This window comes from Crinia signifera, unplaced genomic scaffold, assembly GCF_055691185.1.
Source record: "Crinia signifera unplaced genomic scaffold, ASM5569118v1 HAP2_SCAFFOLD_76, whole genome shotgun sequence".
In the NCBI taxonomy this organism is placed as follows: domain Eukaryota; kingdom Metazoa; phylum Chordata; class Amphibia; order Anura; family Myobatrachidae; genus Crinia; species Crinia signifera.
The window spans coordinates 540,971-566,662 of NW_028142664.1; the positions used below are offsets into that span (position 1 = coordinate 540,971).

Here is a 25,692-nt window from a genome sequence, read left to right on the forward strand (position 1 = left end):
CATGTTTGTATTTTGATGTGTTTAGGAAGACATTGGTGCTTATAGTGTACGGGTTCTACATGGCATTGGCCTCACCTCCTCCACTTCTCATAATAGGCCCTTGTAAATTATTAGCCAGGCCCGTGACTAGGGTAGCCAATCCCGGGATCGGGATCGGCGGGATCCCGGTATTTGGCCCCAATATTGCCCAATATTTCGGGATTAGTCTAATGCTGGGCAGCGTCTGAGCACTTGCTCAGACGCTGCCTGGCTGCTCTGAGTCCTGTGCCGGCTGTGCAGCTCAGACGCGCAGCGTGATGTGGTCAGAGGTCACGCTGGGTGTCACACTGTGCAGCCAACCGAACACGCCCCCCCGCACCGCCGCCGCTCTCTACAACTGGAGGTTCTTTGCTGAACGGAGGTCTTTGGTGTTTATTTGTGTAACCCTGAATTGGATCTGAACTTCTTTTACCAACCGCAGAGAACTTTGGATGACGGATTCCCAGGGCCATCGCCACCACTAGGCAGCTCTAGGCATTTGCCTAGGGCGCCGGCACCTGGAGGGTGGCAGTTCGCCCCTCACCCCCAGCGAACTGTGTAAAAAACTTGCGCCCCGGCATCCCTGCAGTGCTGCTGGAACGGTCAGGGGTGTCCGTGCCGCAGGGGTACCTGCGGCGCCGTCATGTGTATAAAGCTGGCTGCGGCCGGCGGGGTCCCTGTAGTGAATAGAAAATAACTAGCGCTATGCGCGCGGCGGTGCGGGAAGCGCTAGTTATTTTCTATTCACTACAGGGACCCCTCCGGCCGCAGCCAGCTTTATACACATGACGGCGCCGCAGGTACCCCTGCGGCACGGACACCCCTGACTGCTCCAGCAGCACTGCAGGGACGCCGGGGCGCAAGTTTTTTACACAGGTACCATCCCCCCGCCACCGGGGCGCCCCCACCCCGACTCACCTGGGGCGCTCCGGTGCCTTGCACCGGCCCTGCGGATTCCGGACAATCATCCTTTTGTATTTCAAGCGTTTTTGAGAACTGATTCTATTCCGATTCTCCATTCCATCCGGTACTTATATTTTCTTTTCTTGTACTATCACATCACTTGTTTGTCGTATATCAATAAAAGTGGTATTGCACCATATGTATCTTTTCTACATTTATTTTGGGGTCTCATCCGGACCGAGATAAATGATCTATGGTTGTGAGGATTGGTGTTCCACTATCCAAATAAGCAGTCGATTTGGGAGAAGAGGAGAAGCTATTGGGACAGGAGGAACGTATGGTTATATATATCTGTATATTCTAGCCAGTATTTAGAGAAGAGGACCGTTCCTATATATCTAGGGACATATTTTACATTCACAAGGGCGCCGGTGGAGGGAACATGCCATCTTTTGTCACTTTTTCCACTGTTTCTTGGGGGTCCAGGGTCAAGGGTGAAGGTTGGATGTACCCACCATAGGCTGCCCAGACGCACAGAACTTACTCTCTACCTTTCTTTCTTCGCTGAACTCGCCTGCCGCTGTGACCAGGTTAGGCATGACTGTGTGCGGCCGGGAGAGGTTGGACGGCAAGCAAGTTGTGACATCGGAGCTGCAACGCAGGCCGCAGCACCGAACCCGCTCGCCGCCCGACTTCTCCCGGCTGCACAGTCTAGTGACACACTGACCTCCCTCCGGCATCACACTCGCAGCCTGCCTCCATTCCGCTGCCACCTGCCCCCCTTAAAGTAAGGCAACGTCGGGGATGTGCAGGCAGGGGAGGCAGTGCCTCCCCTGTCATTAATGATAATAAATAATGATAAACATAATAAAAGAAAATACTTATGACACATTGTGTGTCATAAGTAAATGCTTAATATTATTCTATTCATTTTTATGCCATAATTATTATATTTTTATTGGTTTCGGCGGCACTGGGAGCTGATAATGTTCAGGTTCCAGAAACAGGGGCGGGGCCAAGCAGCAGGCTGCAAAATCACATTTAAAAAACCTATATAGCGGTGCCTCAGTTACAGGGGGGTGCTTTCTGCCTTTATTATAGCACGCCCCTGTCACTCAGACTCTCTGCTGCCTATGCCGGTCAGTGCAGCAGCACCCTCTGCATCCCCCTTTCCCCACTCGGCAGGTGCACGGACTTCCGCACCCACCCCCTCTTCCCCACCCGGCGGATGCACGGACCCGCACACCTTCTCCCTCTCCTGGTGTGTGCATAACGGAACATTGCAAACCCTCCTTCCCAACCCGGTGGCGGCAGCACGGACCCCCACACCCTGGCGGGTGCATGCCGGAGCTTCGCAAGGCTTTCTTCCCTGTCGGACCGGGTGCACGGATTTCCGCATCTCAGCCCTCCTCCCCGCATGTCTGGCATAGGCTGCTCCCAACCCCGTGCGAGCCTCTGCTATGTGTTTCAAAGGGACACCCAAGAGCCATGCCCAGAGCCGGGTAAGTAGTAGCTCCCTGGGCATGGACTGGGCAGATGGGAGAAAGCCAGAGGCGGGAGGGTAGTAGCCAGGAGGAATGTAGGTGCCGTGTGCCACCTGTCTGGAAGTTGGATCCCGGCTGCTGCTAAGTAAGAGCAGGGGAGCAAACAGTGGGGATGTGTGGGAAGGTGCATTATATGTGGGGGTATCCTGCGAGCGGTCCCAGTTGTTGGAGGATGGTAGCTCCTTTTCTGATGTGACTTGCACGTCTCTCGGCTGCTCGCCGGTGAAGCCTGCCTGTAGTCAGATACGAATTCACCGCACTGACCACGGCGGTGAAGGAGTGAGTCGGACAGTTGGTGAGACGCTCTACTCTGTGTGGAGCCCCGACTCTTCTGATGTAGCGTGGAGAGCGGCTGGATGAAAGCAGCTGATTGCCGGCAGCGAGGGGGGCTGCACTTCAGCTGTGGGACAGAATGTGAAGACGGCGGTGAGCCTGTACTGCGATACGCTTAATCAGCGTGAAGCGGCTGAATTGCCGGCAGCGTGTAGTGGGCTGCGCTTCTTCTGTGAAACAAGCTGGAGGTCTGAAAGTCAACCAGGTAGATCACCTATTGAGGTGTGTGATGATGTCATCACTTTCTGACCCAAAAAATCACCTTCCAATGCGAAAATAGCACAAATACGCCGTGAAACAGGGCGAATTATCCTCATTGAATACTGCCCTATGTGAGCTGCTGGACACCCCTGTCCCTCTGATACCTGTGTATGCGCACAGTGTAAATTAGTGTGGCAGGGGAGACTGCCAACTGTGGCCCCACAGTGGTACACTGCAGGCCCCGGGTGTGACGTGGGACCGTCCTGAGAAAAGTGACAGTTTGGTGTAAATCAGGACAGTTGGGAGGTATGCATCTTCAGTAGAATTCACATCTTAGTACATTTTCCCCTAAAAGTCACTTAGTCCAATAAAACACAACAGATCAGCCTCATCCTGCAGAGCCCCATAGGTCCTGACAGGTGCCCGAATGTGTCCCATAGATTCCAATAACTTTAAATAACAGAGTATAGTGGGTATATAGGGCCTGATTCTAGTGAATTCGGTCCCTCGCATGTTCGCGTGGTACCCTGCACATACGCATAATCAGCACTGTCAGTGTGGGGGGAGGGGGGGGGAGTGAGTGGCGGCGGCTATGCGCCATGGGAACGCCCAGCGTTTCATGGACGTTGCAGGGAGCAGGTGGCTGACGTCACATGATGTCAGCCACTCGCCCTGTCTTCGGCCGGAAGCCCTTAAATATAACTCAGTCTCCACTGACTATATATGTGAGCCCTGCAGAAATCATTAGATGGTCGCCAACCATCGAATGATTTCTCCAGCAGCGGGACATGTAAGGGGATGTGTTTTCATACCATGTAGTGCGGGGTATATAGTGTAGTGTTGTAGTGCAGCGTACAGGGGGTATATAGTGTAGTGATGTAGTGCAGAGAATTTTGGTTATACAGGGCCAGATGGAGCTGCAGCTCCAGGCCTACACATAAAGTAGGCCCATCATCATGTGGGCCAAAAATCATGTTTGTATTTTGATGTGTTTAGGAAGACATTGGTGCTTATAGTGTACGGGTTCTACATGGCATTGGCCTCACCTCCTCCACTTCTCATAATAGGCCCTTGTAAATTATTAGCCAGGCCCGTGACTAGGGTAGCCAATCCCGGGATCGGGATCGGCGGGATCCCGGTATTTGGCCCCAATATTGCCCAATATTTCGGGATTAGTCTAATGCTGGGCAGCGTCTGAGCACTTGCTCAGACGCTGCCTGGCTGCTCTGAGTCCTGTGCCGGCTGTGCAGCTCAGACGCGCAGCGTGATGTGGTCAGAGGTCACGCTGGGTGTCACACTGTGCAGCCAACCGAACACGCCCCCCCGCACCGCCGCCGCTCTCTACAACTGGAGGTTCTTTGCTGAACGGAGGTCTTTGGTGTTTATTTGTGTAACCCTGAATTGGATCTGAACTTCTTTTACCAACCGCAGAGAACTTTGGATGACGGATTCCCAGGGCCATCGCCACCACTAGGCAGCTCTAGGCATTTGCCTAGGGCGCCGGCACCTGGAGGGTGGCAGTTCGCCCCTCACCCCCAGCGAACTGTGTAAAAAACTTGCGCCCCGGCATCCCTGCAGTGCTGCTGGAACGGTCAGGGGTGTCCGTGCCGCAGGGGTACCTGCGGCGCCGTCATGTGTATAAAGCTGGCTGCGGCCGGCGGGGTCCCTGTAGTGAATAGAAAATAACTAGCGCTATGCGCGCGGCGGTGCGGGAAGCGCTAGTTATTTTCTATTCACTACAGGGACCCCTCCGGCCGCAGCCAGCTTTATACACATGACGGCGCCGCAGGTACCCCTGCGGCACGGACACCCCTGACTGCTCCAGCAGCACTGCAGGGACGCCGGGGCGCAAGTTTTTTACACAGGTACCATCCCCCCGCCACCGGGGCGCCCCCACCCCGACTCACCTGGGGCGCTCCGGTGCCTTGCACCGGCCCTGCGGATTCCGGACAATCATCCTTTTGTATTTCAAGCGTTTTTGAGAACTGATTCTATTCCGATTCTCCATTCCATCCGGTACTTATATTTTCTTTTCTTGTACTATCACATCACTTGTTTGTCGTATATCAATAAAAGTGGTATTGCACCATATGTATCTTTTCTACATTTATTTTGGGGTCTCATCCGGACCGAGATAAATGATCTATGGTTGTGAGGATTGGTGTTCCACTATCCAAATAAGCAGTCGATTTGGGAGAAGAGGAGAAGCTATTGGGACAGGAGGAACGTATGGTTATATATATCTGTATATTCTAGCCAGTATTTAGAGAAGAGGACCGTTCCTATATATCTAGGGACATATTTTACATTCACAAGGGCGCCGGTGGAGGGAACATGCCATCTTTTGTCACTTTTTCCACTGTTTCTTGGGGGTCCAGGGTCAAGGGTGAAGGTTGGATGTACCCACCATAGGCTGCCCAGACGCACAGAACTTACTCTCTACCTTTCTTTCTTCGCTGAACTCGCCTGCCGCTGTGACCAGGTTAGGCATGACTGTGTGCGGCCGGGAGAGGTTGGACGGCAAGCAAGTTGTGACATCGGAGCTGCAACGCAGGCCGCAGCACCGAACCCGCTCGCCGCCCGACTTCTCCCGGCTGCACAGTCTAGTGACACACTGACCTCCCTCCGGCATCACACTCGCAGCCTGCCTCCATTCCGCTGCCACCTGCCCCCCTTAAAGTAAGGCAACGTCGGGGATGTGCAGGCAGGGGAGGCAGTGCCTCCCCTGTCATTAATGATAATAAATAATGATAAACATAATAAAAGAAAATACTTATGACACATTGTGTGTCATAAGTAAATGCTTAATATTATTCTATTCATTTTTATGCCATAATTATTATATTTTTATTGGTTTCGGCGGCACTGGGAGCTGATAATGTTCAGGTTCCAGAAACAGGGGCGGGGCCAAGCAGCAGGCTGCAAAATCACATTTAAAAAACCTATATAGCGGTGCCTCAGTTACAGGGGGGTGCTTTCTGCCTTTATTATAGCACGCCCCTGTCACTCAGACTCTCTGCTGCCTATGCCGGTCAGTGCAGCAGCACCCTCTGCATCCCCCTTTCCCCACTCGGCAGGTGCACGGACTTCCGCACCCACCCCCTCTTCCCCACCCGGCGGATGCACGGACCCGCACACCTTCTCCCTCTCCTGGTGTGTGCATAACGGAACATTGCAAACCCTCCTTCCCAACCCGGTGGCGGCAGCACGGACCCCCACACCCTGGCGGGTGCATGCCGGAGCTTCGCAAGGCTTTCTTCCCTGTCGGACCGGGTGCACGGATTTCCGCATCTCAGCCCTCCTCCCCGCATGTCTGGCATAGGCTGCTCCCAACCCCGTGCGAGCCTCTGCTATGTGTTTCAAAGGGACACCCAAGAGCCATGCCCAGAGCCGGGTAAGTAGTAGCTCCCTGGGCATGGACTGGGCAGATGGGAGAAAGCCAGAGGCGGGAGGGTAGTAGCCAGGAGGAATGTAGGTGCCGTGTGCCACCTGTCTGGAAGTTGGATCCCGGCTGCTGCTAAGTAAGAGCAGGGGAGCAAACAGTGGGGATGTGTGGGAAGGTGCATTATATGTGGGGGTATCCTGCGAGCGGTCCCAGTTGTTGGAGGATGGTAGCTCCTTTTCTGATGTGACTTGCACGTCTCTCGGCTGCTCGCCGGTGAAGCCTGCCTGTAGTCAGATACGAATTCACCGCACTGACCACGGCGGTGAAGGAGTGAGTCGGACAGTTGGTGAGACGCTCTACTCTGTGTGGAGCCCCGACTCTTCTGATGTAGCGTGGAGAGCGGCTGGATGAAAGCAGCTGATTGCCGGCAGCGAGGGGGGCTGCACTTCAGCTGTGGGACAGAATGTGAAGACGGCGGTGAGCCTGTACTGCGATACGCTTAATCAGCGTGAAGCGGCTGAATTGCCGGCAGCGTGTAGTGGGCTGCGCTTCTTCTGTGAAACAAGCTGGAGGTCTGAAAGTCAACCAGGTAGATCACCTATTGAGGTGTGTGATGATGTCATCACTTTCTGACCCAAAAAATCACCTTCCAATGCGAAAATAGCACAAATACGCCGTGAAACAGGGCGAATTATCCTCATTGAATACTGCCCTATGTGAGCTGCTGGACACCCCTGTCCCTCTGATACCTGTGTATGCGCACAGTGTAAATTAGTGTGGCAGGGGAGACTGCCAACTGTGGCCCCACAGTGGTACACTGCAGGCCCCGGGTGTGACGTGGGACCGTCCTGAGAAAAGTGACAGTTTGGTGTAAATCAGGACAGTTGGGAGGTATGCATCTTCAGTAGAATTCACATCTTAGTACATTTTCCCCTAAAAGTCACTTAGTCCAATAAAACACAACAGATCAGCCTCATCCTGCAGAGCCCCATAGGTCCTGACAGGTGCCCGAATGTGTCCCATAGATTCCAATAACTTTAAATAACAGAGTATAGTGGGTATATAGGGCCTGATTCTAGTGAATTCGGTCCCTCGCATGTTCGCGTGGTACCCTGCACATACGCATAATCAGCACTGTCAGTGTGGGGGGAGGGGGGGGGAGTGAGTGGCGGCGGCTATGCGCCATGGGAACGCCCAGCGTTTCATGGACGTTGCAGGGAGCAGGTGGCTGACGTCACATGATGTCAGCCACTCGCCCTGTCTTCGGCCGGAAGCCCTTAAATATAACTCAGTCTCCACTGACTATATATGTGAGCCCTGCAGAAATCATTAGATGGTCGCCAACCATCGAATGATTTCTCCAGCAGCGGGACATGTAAGGGGATGTGTTTTCATACCATGTAGTGCGGGGTATATAGTGTAGTGTTGTAGTGCAGCGTACAGGGGGTATATAGTGTAGTGATGTAGTGCAGAGAATTTTGGTTATACAGGGCCAGATGGAGCTGCAGCTCCAGGCCTACACATAAAGTAGGCCCATCATCATGTGGGCCAAAAATCATGTTTGTATTTTGATGTGTTTAGGAAGACATTGGTGCTTATAGTGTACGGGTTCTACATGGCATTGGCCTCACCTCCTCCACTTCTCATAATAGGCCCTTGTAAATTATTAGCCAGGCCCGTGACTAGGGTAGCCAATCCCGGGATCGGGATCGGCGGGATCCCGGTATTTGGCCCCAATATTGCCCAATATTTCGGGATTAGTCTAATGCTGGGCAGCGTCTGAGCACTTGCTCAGACGCTGCCTGGCTGCTCTGAGTCCTGTGCCGGCTGTGCAGCTCAGACGCGCAGCGTGATGTGGTCAGAGGTCACGCTGGGTGTCACACTGTGCAGCCAACCGAACACGCCCCCCCGCACCGCCGCCGCTCTCTACAACTGGAGGTTCTTTGCTGAACGGAGGTCTTTGGTGTTTATTTGTGTAACCCTGAATTGGATCTGAACTTCTTTTACCAACCGCAGAGAACTTTGGATGACGGATTCCCAGGGCCATCGCCACCACTAGGCAGCTCTAGGCATTTGCCTAGGGCGCCGGCACCTGGAGGGTGGCAGTTCGCCCCTCACCCCCAGCGAACTGTGTAAAAAACTTGCGCCCCGGCATCCCTGCAGTGCTGCTGGAACGGTCAGGGGTGTCCGTGCCGCAGGGGTACCTGCGGCGCCGTCATGTGTATAAAGCTGGCTGCGGCCGGCGGGGTCCCTGTAGTGAATAGAAAATAACTAGCGCTATGCGCGCGGCGGTGCGGGAAGCGCTAGTTATTTTCTATTCACTACAGGGACCCCTCCGGCCGCAGCCAGCTTTATACACATGACGGCGCCGCAGGTACCCCTGCGGCACGGACACCCCTGACTGCTCCAGCAGCACTGCAGGGACGCCGGGGCGCAAGTTTTTTACACAGGTACCATCCCCCCGCCACCGGGGCGCCCCCACCCCGACTCACCTGGGGCGCTCCGGTGCCTTGCACCGGCCCTGCGGATTCCGGACAATCATCCTTTTGTATTTCAAGCGTTTTTGAGAACTGATTCTATTCCGATTCTCCATTCCATCCGGTACTTATATTTTCTTTTCTTGTACTATCACATCACTTGTTTGTCGTATATCAATAAAAGTGGTATTGCACCATATGTATCTTTTCTACATTTATTTTGGGGTCTCATCCGGACCGAGATAAATGATCTATGGTTGTGAGGATTGGTGTTCCACTATCCAAATAAGCAGTCGATTTGGGAGAAGAGGAGAAGCTATTGGGACAGGAGGAACGTATGGTTATATATATCTGTATATTCTAGCCAGTATTTAGAGAAGAGGACCGTTCCTATATATCTAGGGACATATTTTACATTCACAAGGGCGCCGGTGGAGGGAACATGCCATCTTTTGTCACTTTTTCCACTGTTTCTTGGGGGTCCAGGGTCAAGGGTGAAGGTTGGATGTACCCACCATAGGCTGCCCAGACGCACAGAACTTACTCTCTACCTTTCTTTCTTCGCTGAACTCGCCTGCCGCTGTGACCAGGTTAGGCATGACTGTGTGCGGCCGGGAGAGGTTGGACGGCAAGCAAGTTGTGACATCGGAGCTGCAACGCAGGCCGCAGCACCGAACCCGCTCGCCGCCCGACTTCTCCCGGCTGCACAGTCTAGTGACACACTGACCTCCCTCCGGCATCACACTCGCAGCCTGCCTCCATTCCGCTGCCACCTGCCCCCCTTAAAGTAAGGCAACGTCGGGGATGTGCAGGCAGGGGAGGCAGTGCCTCCCCTGTCATTAATGATAATAAATAATGATAAACATAATAAAAGAAAATACTTATGACACATTGTGTGTCATAAGTAAATGCTTAATATTATTCTATTCATTTTTATGCCATAATTATTATATTTTTATTGGTTTCGGCGGCACTGGGAGCTGATAATGTTCAGGTTCCAGAAACAGGGGCGGGGCCAAGCAGCAGGCTGCAAAATCACATTTAAAAAACCTATATAGCGGTGCCTCAGTTACAGGGGGGTGCTTTCTGCCTTTATTATAGCACGCCCCTGTCACTCAGACTCTCTGCTGCCTATGCCGGTCAGTGCAGCAGCACCCTCTGCATCCCCCTTTCCCCACTCGGCAGGTGCACGGACTTCCGCACCCACCCCCTCTTCCCCACCCGGCGGATGCACGGACCCGCACACCTTCTCCCTCTCCTGGTGTGTGCATAACGGAACATTGCAAACCCTCCTTCCCAACCCGGTGGCGGCAGCACGGACCCCCACACCCTGGCGGGTGCATGCCGGAGCTTCGCAAGGCTTTCTTCCCTGTCGGACCGGGTGCACGGATTTCCGCATCTCAGCCCTCCTCCCCGCATGTCTGGCATAGGCTGCTCCCAACCCCGTGCGAGCCTCTGCTATGTGTTTCAAAGGGACACCCAAGAGCCATGCCCAGAGCCGGGTAAGTAGTAGCTCCCTGGGCATGGACTGGGCAGATGGGAGAAAGCCAGAGGCGGGAGGGTAGTAGCCAGGAGGAATGTAGGTGCCGTGTGCCACCTGTCTGGAAGTTGGATCCCGGCTGCTGCTAAGTAAGAGCAGGGGAGCAAACAGTGGGGATGTGTGGGAAGGTGCATTATATGCATAAGGGCAATTAATAATATGGGGCAAAAGTAAGAGATTATGTGGGGCATTATGTATAAAGGAGCATTGAATAATGTGGGGCATATGTAAAGGACATTATGTGTATGGGGCATTATGTTTCATTATATGTATAAGGGCATTAAAAATGGGGGACATACAGTATGTGTAAGGTGCATTATGTGAATAAGGGCATAAATAATGTGGGGCATATGTGTGTAAAAGGCCTTATGTGTATATGGGCATTAATCATGTGGGGCATATGTGTAAGGTGCATTCTGTGTATAAGGGCATAAGTAATGTGTAGGAAGCAGTTTGTGTATGGGGGAATTATTTGAATCAGTGGATTAATAAAATGTGCCATATGTGTAAGGTGCTTTACTGTGGCAATATGTGTATACGGTGTATTACTGTTGCATACTACGTATAAGGGTACGACTCCTGTACACAGCATCAGGGCCAGACTAACAATGGGGCGGATGGAGCTGCAGCTCCAGGCCTCCACATAAAATAGGCCCACCATTGTGGCAGCATGATGATCACCAGGCAGAATAGCGCCGCCTCCTCCTGCCTCTTGTACTTCCCGGTAAGACTCTGAGACAGTCAGAGGCTCTGCCTCCCAGACGAGGAGGGGCAGTCTCACTGAGAGAATGGTGGTTGTAGTAGGGGATCTCTGGGGGTGTGTGTCACTGGCCCTGACTCCTTAAAAAGGATTCTTGCAGTGTATTTTTGCCCACAGAGAGACACAGGAATGAGGAGCTGCCAATACTGTCACTGTAACTTACGAAGAACATTCAATGATATTGTGTCTGTGTAATTACACCGTGTAGGCATCTGTATATGTGTTAGAGTATAGGTGTCTGTGTAATGGTAACGTGTATCTGTAACTGAATATATGTGTCTGTGACTACATGACGATGTAGAGTGTGGGGAGTCGGTTCTGGCAGGCACTGTGACACTGTATAACAGGGCAGGCACTCTCTGTAATAAGGAGAAGGTATTCCTCCACAGGGGAGGAAGGTGGTAAAGGTGGCGCTGTGACCTGGGTTGAGTCACTAGCAGCTGCTGGTTTAAATCGGGTTAGTTAGGCCCGAACTAGGCAAAGAGAAAAAATAGGGGTATAGCAGTGCTTTAAATGGAATATTTAAAATACCATTAAAATTATAATTAGTAAAGGATTGGACTGATTGTACAATTAAAAGCAATGATTCATTTTATTCATAAAGTGACCAAATTGTGCTGGTACGATAAAAAGTTTGGGGGGGGGGGGAGAAAATGGGATCACAATGCGAGGCTGTCCATTCCTATTATGCCTGGGACCATATAAAGTGCAGATGCAAAGACAATTGGGTAGGGATTACCGTCCACCTGTAGACATGCTGGGGTGTAAGTTGCTCTCCCTGGGACTCAAGGCCCAAGTTGGTATTAGGGCCGAGTCACCATCCAGAGTAGGGGAGACACCGGAGTTGGCACTCCCAAAGATGGTGCTGGGGTCCTTAGAGGTGTTATATGTCCACGGTTAGGTCAATCCAATTTGGTCCAAGGCTGGTCTGGAACAGTCCAAAGATGGGGGTAAAAAGACACCTGACACGTTTCGCCGACTCAGCGGCTTTATCAGTGGTTTTATACAAAAAATCGTATTCTTAATACGAATCACTATGACTGCATATGACTGTTTCAGCCGTATGCAAAGTCATGTTCCGGAGGGGAATTTACAAAGCAGTCAAATACGACTGCTTTGTAATCCCCGATGTTGTATTGATTCGTTTTAACGGCCGTATATATGGCCACTAATACGAATTCGTGCAGGCAGTCTGCACGGATCAGTCAAATCCGTGCAGGCTGCAATGTGTAAAAAAAAATAGAAAAATAAATAAAAAAATCGGCGTGGGGTCCCCCCACAGCCGTAACCAGGCTGAAAGAGCCAGGGCTGGTAATAAAAAAATCAGGAAACCCGGCAAATAGGGGTTCCCCGATTTTTTACAACCAGCTCCAGGTCCGGGGCTGGTTCCCAAAATACGGGGAACAAAATGAGTAGGGGTCCCTCGTATTTTAAGAACCAGCCCCAGGCCAAACCAACCAGCAGGGTAATGCCACAGCCGGGGGGAGACTTTTTGTACAAGTCCCCCCGGCCAAAGCATTAACCCTACCCGACCAGTCAGCCTGGCCAGGGGTCCCGGGGGAGTGGGGACCCCCCAATAACGCGCCTCCCCCTCCAGGACTTACCTGACCAGGCTGAAGCCTGGTGCTGTCCCCGGTAACCCTGGAGCGGTGGTCACGGGGCTGATTCTGTGTAAAAAATATCTCACATGGGCTGGTAAGTGAAAGACCTCCAGCAGATGGGGGCAGTATATTGAGTCCCCTGCAACCCCCTCCAGCACTGCCCCAGTCCCACGCAGACCCTGCTGCAGGGCATTGCCCAGCGGCACCTCCTCAGTCTCGCTCTCCCCCCTCCAGCACCGCAGCTGAAGTCATGGTCCTGCCGCCACCGTCCCATGCTCCCTCCGCCGGCGCTGGTGAGAGGGACCTACCAGATCCAGTGAGCCACGGTCCCATTGTACTCCAGCGTCGTCACTTCAGTCCTGCGATCCTCCCTCCAGCACCTTATGCGCCGTTCCATCCTCCCCCGCCAGCACTGATGAGAGGGAGAAAAGCTGAGCTGCCAGAGCCAGTGAAGGAGCGGCGACGATGTGCGACCCGGGCCGACCCTGTGCTGCCATGGCTTTCAGGTACACTGTAGTACCACCATAGGAGTGCTCAGCCCATTTTATTAGGGGGTGCACCATTGGAGGGGCGTGTTCATCACGCCAACTGGGCGTGTCCATCAAAGCCTACTGGGCGTGTCCATCACGCCTACTGGGCATCAATGCAAACTAAATAGAAGGTGACTTATTTATGTATATGGGCTTCAGAATTAATCATTCCCATCACACACACGAGAAACAGGGACAGTGCGCGCTGCAAAAATTTACACTGTAATGGCCATTACACATAATGCCAGACACCATAATGCCCATTACACATAATGCCACTCACCGTAATGCCCATTACACATAATGCCACACACCATAATGCCCATTACACATAATGTCACCCAGCATAATGCCCAAAACACATAATACCACAGACCATAATGCCCATCAAACATAATGCCACACACAGTAATGGACATTCCACATTATGCCAGGGCTTGACGAATTTTTGTAAAATAGGGATAATAAGGACAGTGTGGGCTGAAGGCGCGTGCCAAAAATTCACACTGTAATGCCTATTACACGTCACACACCCACATGCCATAATGACCAATACACATTATGTCACACACATTATACCAAACACTGTAATTCCCATTACACCACAAACTGTAAGGCCCTTTACATATTACGCCACACACCGTAATGCCCATTACACGTTGTGACTCACACCGTCATGCCCGTTACACCACACACTGTGAAGCCCGTTACACGTTGCGCCTCACACTGTGATGCCCATTACATATTGCACCTCACACTGTGATGCCCATTACACCTCACACCATGATGCCCCTTACACATTGACCCAGACCACGATGCCAAGTACATCTCACACCGTGATGCCCATTACACATTACGCCTCACACTGTGATGCCCATTGCACATTATGCAATAATGCCCAGTACACATTCCATAATGCCCATTACATATTATACCACACATTGTAATAGCTATTACATATGATGCCACATAAGTGTCACTGGGGGCCCCACACGCTGTACACCCTTCACCCATTTAATTCTACTCACCTCATCATCGGTCCGGCAGAGCAGCGGTAAAGACCACTGGGAAAATGGCTGCGTGGGGACCCATATTCACATTACTCAGCATGTAGTGACCCATAATCACTATACACAGCATGCAGTGACCCATATTCACATTACACAGTATGTAGAGATCCAAATTCACATTACACAGCATGTACTGACCAATATTCGCACTTAGTGACCGATATTCACATTACACAGCGCGTAGTGACCCATATTCATATTATACAGCGCGCAGTGACCCATACATTATACAGCGCACAGTGACCAATATTCACATTATACAGTGCATAGTGACTAATATATGTATTATATGTATACGCTAGATGTACCCTGAGGGATATAGACGCAGGGAACATATATTCGCTGAACTGTGCAGGGCTTAGGCAGCCATCAGCTGCGCCACTGGACCCCCAAGTGGGTAACAATATAAGCTGAGACGGTACAGTTATCACACAGGGAACACGTACCTGTCGAGCAGCACAGAGCCTAGGCAACCAAAGAAAAAAATTCTTATCCACGGCGCCACTGGTCGCCGCAACAGCCCTGCCTGGCTGTTGCGGCGACCAGTGGCGCAGTGGATAAGATAATACAGCAGGGACAGTACGGTTAATACAGCAGGGACAGTACGGTTATCACACAGGGCACACATACGTGCTGAGCTGCACAGCGCCTAGGCAGCCATCAGCGGCGCCACTGGTCACCGCATCAGCCAGGCAGGTAACAATACAGCAGGGACATTACAGTTTTCACAGTTATTTGCGGGCGGTGCTCTACTTGCTAAGCAGCAAAAGATTGTTGCTTAGTGAGTGATCCTGAATCAGGCCCCCTGTTCCCCTCACTACATTCTCACACACAGCCCACTCCCTCACAATAAATGTCACATTCCCTGACTCCCCAGTCTCTGCACACAGACATTACCTTTAGGCTTCAGCCAGGAGCCAGCCTGGGAGCCTGCCACGACAGAACAGTAGGCAGGGCCGCTGCAGCTGCAGGGTGGTCTACCCGGGCACAGGAAAAGGCAGGGGCGTGGCCTAATCACGGACCCCCCGTGGTCACGCCCCCTTTTGAACACTCGACTCGTGCTGACTGCTGCTGCTGAAGGAGCCCAGCCAGGCCAGCAGCAAAGCGCAGGTACTGCTAGCCGGCCGGGGGAGGGGGCACTGCCGGTAGGAGGTGCTGCAATTGTGCGGGGGGTGCCAGTCATTAGGAGGTGCCTGTGCACCCCCTGGCACCCCCTGTGCGCACGCCTATGAGTACCACCTATACAGAAGGGGAAGAGAGGGGCGGCACAGTGAAGCCGGTACTGAAGGGGAGGGGGGGGGTGTGGTGGACATGTAATGTGTGTTCCAAACACTTGCGCGCTCTCTTTCTGTCTCCCTCTTATTTTTCTTTCATCTCTTCTGTGCTTTCTCCACCTGCCCGACCTCTCTCTTCCTCTTTCTCTTGTCTCTCTTTCCTCTATCTACCCCCATCTTTTCCCCAGCCCCCCTCACGCCTAATAAGGGGGGGAGAGGCCAAAAAAGTTGTGCCTAGGGGCGGCTTGACCCCTAAATCCGCCCTGGCTGACAGGCAACATTTAGATCGACAGTCAATAAGTTGTCAATTATGGGCAATATACAAATGGTGGACATGGTCAAAATGTCATGAACACATGACACGTTTCACATGATCTTTAAAATATTTTTTTTCCATCTACGTGGACTCGGATTGGGATCGTTAAAGTACCGAGCACAGTGAGACGAGGCAACCTGGCCTGAAACATTCCAGTACACTACCTGACCACGAGTCCGCGTGCTCAGGTGTCAACATTAACACCAAGACACCCTGAAAAATTCATGTCGACCTTTTTATGTGTCAATGTTTTCTGTGTTGACCCATTGCTTGTATCAACATTTTTGCTGTGTTGACTTTAGGTATAATTTTCTTCCATTTTGCTGTTCGCTCTGCATGGACCCTCAGGTATTAGTGCACATTGCTCTGTGTGTGTATTATGTCTCACATAACTGAGGAGAAGCCGGCTGCAAACGCTAATTGTGGGACACACCTCAAACCCAGTGATTCTTCTCTGCCATTAACTGAGAATATACCACATTGCTCTCTTGTTCTTCCAGGTGTTTTCTTTAAAGTTGAATGAAATAATGTAAATAACACCCCCCCCCCCCCCCCCCCCCCTCAGAAAAAGAAAAAAGAAAGATAGCAGGGGAAATACCGTATTTGTGCATGTCTGCAGAGCCATGCACATTTTGGGATGCTTACACCTCTGCAAATGTGGCGTGTATATGATCCTGCTCTGTGGCCCCATACAAAGATGCAATTTTGGCTCAATGTTACATGATTCCAATGGATTGGGATGGGAAATCATGTGAAATTGTACCAAATCGCATTTGTTTGACATCCACTCTCTGACCCGATGTGTGGCCCCGCGTGCATTGGGTCAGAGTTGGCGATTGGACTTGCTGCATATAACATAAATCATATGCATCTTGCAGGAACCAACATAAACCTCTATTCCACGTTTATGTACTGTAAGTTAGACTGCATGCAGGGTGCTCTGTATGGCATATCAACCTCCAGGCAATGAGCACGTACCAATATTAGTGTCCAGGCAATAAGCACTGTATTGTATATTGGCCTCCAGACAGTGGGCTCTGTATTCCATATTATACTTCAGGCAGTGGGCTCTGTGTTGCATATTATCATCCAGGCAGCGGGCACTGTATTGTACAGTAGATTATCATCCAGGCAGTGGGCACTGAATTGCATATTATCATCCAGGCAGCGGGCACTGTATTGTACAGTATATTATCCTACAGGCAGCGGGCACTGTATTGTACAGTATATTATCCTCCAGGAAGTGGGCACTGTATTGCATATTATCCTCCAGGCAGTGGGCACTGTATTGTACAGTATATTATCCTCCAGGCAGTGGGCACTGTATTGCATATTATCCTCCAGGCAGTGGGCACTGTATTGCATATTATCCTACAGGCAATGAGCACTGTATTTAATATTTTCCTCCAGTCAGTGGGCTCTCTATTACATATTATCCTGCAGGCAATGTATTGTAATATTAAGATTAAGGGAATGTGCAATGTATTGTATATAAGATTAAGGCTCCAGGCAATGGACTTTACTGCAATACAACTGTATTGCATATACGGTAATCAACCTGCTCTGAGGACAGTGTCAGGTTGGGTGTTTGACAGGGACGGTATACTACCTCTCAAACCATAATGCATGTTAGGCTTCAGACAATGGGCTCTTATGTACACTACTCTTGTATACTACACTGCCAGGCATATAGTAATGATTTCTGTATTGTATACTAGAATAGCACACAGGAAGTAATGGGTTCTGTATTGTATACAAGAATACCAGACGGGATTGATATGAAATCCCGGAGGTCGGAATCCCGGCGGTCAAAATCCCGACGCCTGAATCCCGACCGACGAAATCCCGACAAAGGACATAGCGTATTGGTCTCTGTATTGTATACAAGAATACCAGACACAAAGTAATGGTCTCTGTATTGTATACCAGATGTATACTAGGACATCTAAAATAAAGTAAATTCCTCACAAGGTGTGGGCCCTAATGACAAAATTAGCCCAGCATCACCCCAACACTTCCCACCTGCTTCTCCTCTGTGGGCATGACTACTTTCCTAGAATATATAGATAGATTTAATAAAGCAGTGGCTTATTTGTCTGTGTATTCTGTTTATATACATGTATATAGCAACACATATACTATATGTTAGAGTTGTGCTTCTCCGACTCAGTTCTCAGGATCCTCCAGGCTGAGTACACACCTATAGATATATCTGAAGACCAGTCATGTATCTGCAGTAGGATTGGGCAGTGTGTTCTGCGTACATGCTGCCTGATCAGTCTTGGCTGATGTCACAACTGGGTGGGCATTTACAAGGGTCCTTCCAGTTGCGCTGTCAACCTCCAATTTCTGCAGTCGGTGGACGGGTGGTTCAATTGAACAGTCAATATACTGGTCAGGGTTTACCCAGTCTCCTAGCTGATGCACAGGTGTATTCATTATTAGCAGTCTGAGCTGTCAGGGGTCTTGAACTAGTTTGAAGAACACTGTGCTAGAGTATAGCTATCCATCAAACCACAGTCGTAGCCAGAAACTAGTGGGCCCTATAGAAACATTTTGAAGGGGCCCCTGTCCCAGTGCTTGTATAGAGACACCACTCTGCATCAGTGGTTATTTATATACCCCATAATAGTACCCTAGTTCATTTTCTGAACTATGTTAGTGCCCTACTGTAGTTACTTTTCTGAACTATAATAGTGCCCTAGTTAATGTTATAGAAACATAGAATTTGACAGCAGATAAAAACCACTTGGCCCATCTAGTCTGCCCCTTATGCCCCATAGTAGTGCACTAGATCCTTTTCTGAACTATAGTAGTGCCCTAGTTCAGTGGTTCCCAACCTGGAGTACTAGTACCCCTGGGGGTACTCTGCAGACCAGTTGGGGGTACTTGGAAATAATATTGGTAATGGCGGAAGAAGAAAAAGTCTCCCAATGGTAAAAGAAGTCTGCCAATGACATGGAAACAAGCCACGTTGTGTCATTTCCAGTTCCATCTGCAGCATCATCAGCATCTCCTCGTGCTTTTGCCCAACCAGCAATTCACTGAAAGCTACCTGTGAACATCCGCCCCGTACTGACATGGGTGGAAGAAGCATTAATCCTACAGGCGTTAGCAGGAACTCTGGAGACAATACACAGCCAGCGGCCAGACAAAGAGGGACCCGATTCCTGACCATATACTAGTCTACGGCTACTCCTTAATATTAGGACACGCATACTGCTCACTTCCACTCATAAGTACTGTGGACATTTCAAATTGAGAGGAGGGGTACTTATAAATGAAAAGCCTAAACAAGGGGTACGGGAGAGAAAAAAAGGTTGGGAACCACTGCCCTAGTTAATAGTGCCCTATTTCCTTTTCTGCACTATAGTAGTGCCCTATTTAATGTTATGCCCCATTGTAATGGCCTAGTTCACATGAAGTCACATTGTACGGCTGCCAGTACACATTATTCCACACCTTTTCCAATTCATATCATGCCATACAGTGTCCCCAGTTCATATTATGCCATACAGTGTCCCCAGTTCATATTATGCCAAACAGTGTCCCCAATTCATATCATGCCATACAGTGTCCCCAATTCATATTATGCCATACAGTGTCCCCAGTTCATATTATGCCATACAGTGTCCCCAGTTCATATTATGATATACTGCTTACACTTCATATTGTGCCATATTACAGTTCGTCAGTTTATATTGTGTAACACTATAATGCCCTTCAGTCATGGGCGGATTGGCCCACCGGGAAACCGGGCTATTTCCCGGTGGGCCGGCCCATTTCAGCCATGTAGCGGCCGCTCGTCCCCCCGGCTGGGCCGCGGACCACCCGACCGCTATCCCCACGGCACTTTTGCCCACAACTAAGATGGCCGCGGCCAGCCTCATCCCGTGCAGCAGTAGTAATACTGGCCGCGGGAGCGCTGGTGCGCATGCGCGGCCGCACGCAGCAGCTCCCGCGGCCCCTCTGAGCATCTGTGATGCTGTGTTGAATTGATCCCTCCCCAGCATGCAGCGCAAGTTTTTTTCAAAACAGGATGGGCGGCTGAATTAATGAGTAGTGTGCACTGTGCAGCGCCGCCCACTCTTCTACTATCCACCCTATAGCAGCAGCAGAAGCAGCCTGGCAGCCACAGCCATACACTGGAAGAGCCAGCCAGGCATGGGCAGAGCCAGGAGCAGTTCTACAGCAAGCCAGCCAGGTATGTAATGTGGGCTGGGGATGGGCATTATATGTTAATGTGCTAGGGAGGGGTGTGTGTACTGTGTAACATGTTAATATGTGTGTGTTTGTGTGGGGGGGGGGGTGACATGTTCATATGTGTAGGGAGGGGGGGTGTCATGTATATGTGTGCTGCTATTGGCTGGCAACCCATCACGGTGTGTGGCATATGTATAATGGGCATCACGGTGTGCGGCATATGTATAATGGGAATCAGGGTGTGCGGCATATGTATAATGGGCATCACGGTGTGCGGCATATGTATAATGGGCATCATGTGTGGGGCATATGCATAATGGAGCATCACATTGTGGGGCATATGTATAATGGGCATATTTATAATGGGCATATGTATAATGGAGCATCACGGTGTGCGGCATATGTATAATGGGCATCACGGTGTGCGGCATATGTATAATGGGCATCAGGGTGTGCGGCATATGTATAATGGGCATCAGGGTGTGCGGCATATGTATAATGGGCATCAGGGTGTGCGGCATATGTATAATGGACATCACGGTGTGCGGCATATGTATAATGGAGCATCACGGTGTGGGGCATATGTATAATGGAGCATCACGGTGTGCGGCATATGTATAATGGGCATCACGGTATGCGGCATATGTATAATGGGCATCACGGTGTGCGGCATATGTATAATGGGCATCACTGTGTGGCATATGTATAATGGGCATCACGTTGTGTGCGGCATATGTATAATGGAGCATCATGGTGTGCGGCATGTGTATAATGGGTATCACGGTGTGTGGCATAAGTATAATGGGCACCACGGTGTGCGGCATATGTATAATGGGCATCACGGTGTGCGGCATATGTATAATGGGCATCACGATGTGCGGCATATGTATAATGGGCATCACTGTGTGGCATATGTATAATGGGCATCACGTTGTGTGCGGCATATGTATAATGGAGCATCATGGTGTGCGGCATGTGTATAATGGGTATCACGGTGTGTGGCATAAGTATAATGGGCATCAGGGTGTGCGGCATATGTATAATGGGCATCACGGTGTGCGGCATATGTATAATGGGCATCAGGGTGTGCGGCATATGTATAATGGGCATCACGGTGTGCGGCATATGTATAATGGGCATCAGGGTGTGCGGCATATGTATAATGGGCATCACGGTGTGCGGCATATGTATAATGGAGCATCACGGTGTGGGGCATATGTATAATGGAGCATCACGGTGTGCGGCATATGTATAATGGGCATCACGGTGTGCGGCATATGTATAATGGGCATCACGGTGTGCGGCATATGTATAATGGGCATCACTGTGTGGCATATGTATAATGGGCATCACGTTGTGTGCGGCATATGTATAATGGAGCATCATGGTGTGCGGCATGTGTATAATGGGTATCACGGTGTGTGGCATAAGTATAATGGGCACCACGGTGTGCGGCATATGTATAATGGGCATCACGGTGTGCGGCATATGTATAATGGGCATCACGATGTGCGGCATATGTATAATGGGCATCACTGTGTGGCATATGTATAATGGGCATCACGTTGTGTGCGGCATATGTATAATGGAGCATCATGGTGTGCGGCATGTGTATAATGGGTATCACGGTGTGTGGCATAAGTATAATGGGCATCAGGGTGTGCGGCATATGTATAATGGGCATCACGGTGTGTGGCATATGTATAATGGAGCATCACGGTGTGCGGCATATGTATAATGGGCATCACGGTGTGCGGCATATGTATAATGGGCATCACTGTGTGGCATATGTATAATGAGCATCACGTTGTGTGCGGCATATGTATAATGGAGCATCATGGTGTGCGGCATGTGTATAATGGGCATCACAGTGTGGGGCATATGTATAATGGGCATCACGGTGTGCGGCATATGTATAATGGGCATCACGGTGTGCGGCATATGTATAATTAATGGGCATCACGGTGTGCGGCATATGTATAATGGGCATCACGGTGTGCGGCATATGTATAATGGGCATCACGGTGTGCGGCATATGTATAATGGGCATCACGGTGAGCGGCATATGTATAATGGGCATCATGGGGTGGGGCATCACGGTGAGCAGCATATGTATATGGGGTGGGGCATATGTATAATGGGCATCACGGTGTGCGGCATATGTATAATGGGCATCACGGTGTGCGGCATATGTATAATGGGCATCACGGTGTGCGGCATATGTATAATGGGCATCACGGTGTGCGGCATATGTATAATGGGCATCACGGTGTGCGGCAAATGTATAATGGGCATCACGGTGTGCGGCATCTGCATCCTACCTGCATCCTCCACCACTTTGTGACTCCCCTCCCTGCATCCTCTGCATTCCCCCTCCTACCCCCTCCTACCCTGCATCCTGTGCCACCATGCCGCCCTCACACTCTGCGTCCTGTGCCACCCTGCGTACGTCCTCCCTCCCTACGTCCTAGGCCACCTTGCATTCCCCCTCCCAGCATTCTATGCCATCCTCCGTCCCCCCTCCCTCCCTGCATCCTCTTCCACCCTGCCACTCTACTCTCACCCTTCATCACCACCCCCTCTCACCCTGCACCAACCTCACCCTGTGTCTTCTCATTCCGTTGCATAATGTGAACTTTAGTGCATACTGTTATGATGCATAATGTAATGTAGGGTGCTGCATAATGTTTTTTTTTAACTTATTCTGTGTGGCATTTTGTGAATTTTGGATCATTCCATGTGTCATAATGTGAATATTGGCTTATACTGTGTGGCATAAGGTGTGCAGGTTTTTCAATAGAAAAAAGGGCCCTCTTGTTATGGTGCATAATATGTTCAAGGGAGGTGGCCCATACTCAGTGTCCCATGGCACGGGGGGGGGGGGGGACAGTTGGGAGACCCCCTGTCACCCCCGCCACACAGGCTGCAGAATAGACGCTGTACGCATGCGCCTATTCTGCATGGGGCATGGTGAAATAGGCCACGCCCCACACCGATAGGCCACGCCCAAAAAAATTGGACGCGCCTACGGCGCGCAACATCACTCGCCGCCAGCCCCCCCCCCCCCAGTTTAGGGCTGCTGCGAGATATTTCCCGGGCTGGTTTTATTTCCCAATCCGCCCCTGCCTTCAGTCCATTGTATACCACACTACACTGAGCAGGCCCAGAGGTACTGTACATTGTATACCACATTACACTGAGCAGGCCCAGGGGTACTGTACATTGTATACCACATTACACTGAGCAGGCCCAGAGGTACTGTACATTGTATACCACACTACACTGAGCAGGCCCAGAGGTACTGTACATTGTATACCACATTACACTGAGCAGGCCCAGAGGTACTGTACATTGTATACCACACTACACTGAGCAGGCCCAGAGGTACTGTACATTGTATACCACATTACACTGAGCAGGCCCAGAGGTACTGTACATTGTATACCACACTACACTGAGCAGGCCCAGAGGTACTGTACATTGTATACCACACTACACTGAGCAGGCCCAGAGGTACTGTACATTGTATACCACACTACACTGAGCAGGCCCAGAGGTACTGTACATTGGAGGTAAATCCCAGCACATGTAACACGTGGGCCCGGGTGTGTATTATTAGATAGGCAGCGGGGAATTTAGTAAGTTCTACTTCACATAGGATGTTGCTATGGGCAACCACTCAGAATATATTTATCTAGCATATTCTAGAAGATAATAGATGGTATGTGATTCGTTGCCCATAGCAACATCCCATGTGAAATAGAGCTCCCATCTTAGTAAATTTCCCCCCACATGGTCTATCCAAAAGGTTGACACTCAATACGCCAACAGTGTAAAAAGGTCGACATGGGAAAGGTGGACAGGGTCAACAGTTTGACTTGGAAAAAGGTAGACACATGAAAAGGTAGACATGAGGTTTCCCTATTTTTGGGCTGTCAATGTCGGCAATTGTCGACACGGACACCCAATTATTTTAAGGCGTACCCTTGTAGGACTCGCTTTGCTTTCCATGTTTCGGGGACTATTATTTTTTCCTTTTATGCCGACACGGGTGGTGAAGTAAGTGAACAAGTTGGTTTGAAAACAATACACAAAAAACTCATGTCATGTGTCTACCCCTTTTCATGCCGACATATTGCATGTCAACCTTTTGGGGTAGACCTATTGGTATGATAATGATGAATGATAATGACTTATAACAGCTTTGACATTGTAGGTCTTCATATTTCATCTGGTCAATGACTGTGATTTCTCTTGCAGAACCTCATCTGAGGTGAGACTCCTCGACACCCCCCGTTATCCTCCGGTAAGGTCCTACATGTCCTCTTATGAAGTCAGTCACTTTGTGCAGAGGTGCCAGAAGGAAAGGGAGGACGCCCTCCGCAGGGAGGAGTCATCCAGGGACAAACTGAAATGTCTTGAAGTCTCATCACGCAGCCAGATCCAGGAACTGAAAGCCAAGCTGAAAGAGCTGACCAATGAGAACAAAGCTCTGCATAGAACAGTGAAGAAACTCCGGGTGGACTTGGGTCTGGAGGGGAACCCCAAATTCAGAGGCAAGATGACCAAGGATATCATCAAGGAGCTGCACGAGAAGGAAGACCAGTGTTCCCAAATAAGGGACGAAAACCAAATGCTCTCCGTGCAGCTCCGAGAAATGGTCCCGGTCATTGTGAAGACTCAGAAGCAGAAAGCTGAACTGCAGGCTCAGCTTGGGGGCATGGAAAGCAAGGTTTGGGATCTGTCAAACAAGAACAGCCAGCTCTCCCAGCTACTGCAGGAGACCCGGCAAGAGAGAGATGATTTAGAGAAGGCATACCTCATGTATAAAAAATCCATAGAGGACAATAAAAAAGTTACAAGCCGCTCGGTACAGACCATTACCTCCATCCCTGTCATTTTACAAAGCACCTATAAGAAAGTTTCCAGAGAATCTTCCAGCTCACAGGCATCACAAGTCACGTCGGATAAGGGAAAAGTCTCTCTGGAAACCAGTAACTCTCCTCCAATCACTGCAGACAACAAACAAAAAACATACAACCGAACCACACGCAACCAATCCTGACGAATGGTCGTCCAAAATTGTACTTTATTTTTGGAGGACTTTTCCCAATCTGCTGCATATGATTCAGTTATTTATAATAAAATATAAATCACATGCAAGTTTCCCGTTATGAGTTTAACAAAACATGCGAGTAATCATCACCTGCTCTCACTGGTAATCCAAATGATGGACCGTGTATACGTCAATATAGTCAATAGGCTAACACAATATAGATAACAGAGATTACAGGGGACAAGGTCACATGACAACGGTCATCACATGAATGGTTGATATACTGAATGTTTTTTGCTTTTTTTTCCCCATGTTGTCCCAAATTTAGGTTTTGCTTTCCACAATTACTACAATTGGAAATCATAACCTGGGGGAGCAGAGGGTAACGAGCGAAGCAAACCCACCAGGGTATATGTTTCTAATGATGGTGGTCACATATTACCAATCATACAAGATTTGACCCCAAAAAATGGAAACAAAT

General features: G+C 50.2%; 1 protein-coding gene across 3 annotated transcripts in view; it reads left to right on the forward strand.

Annotated features, from left to right (window-relative positions):
- Positions 1-25,313, forward strand: part of LOC146056229 (uncharacterized) — a 92,662-nt gene extending 67,349 nt beyond the window's left edge. For all 3 annotated transcript variants that reach the window (XM_083168362.1, XM_083168360.1, XM_083168361.1), the window contains one exon: positions 24,416-25,313. In XM_083168362.1, the coding sequence (XP_083024488.1) occupies positions 24,416-25,220 (805 nt within the window). In that variant the 3' untranslated portion in view covers positions 25,221-25,313. The remainder of the gene's footprint in view (positions 1-24,415) is intronic.
- Positions 25,314-25,692: the final 379 nt, after the last annotated feature.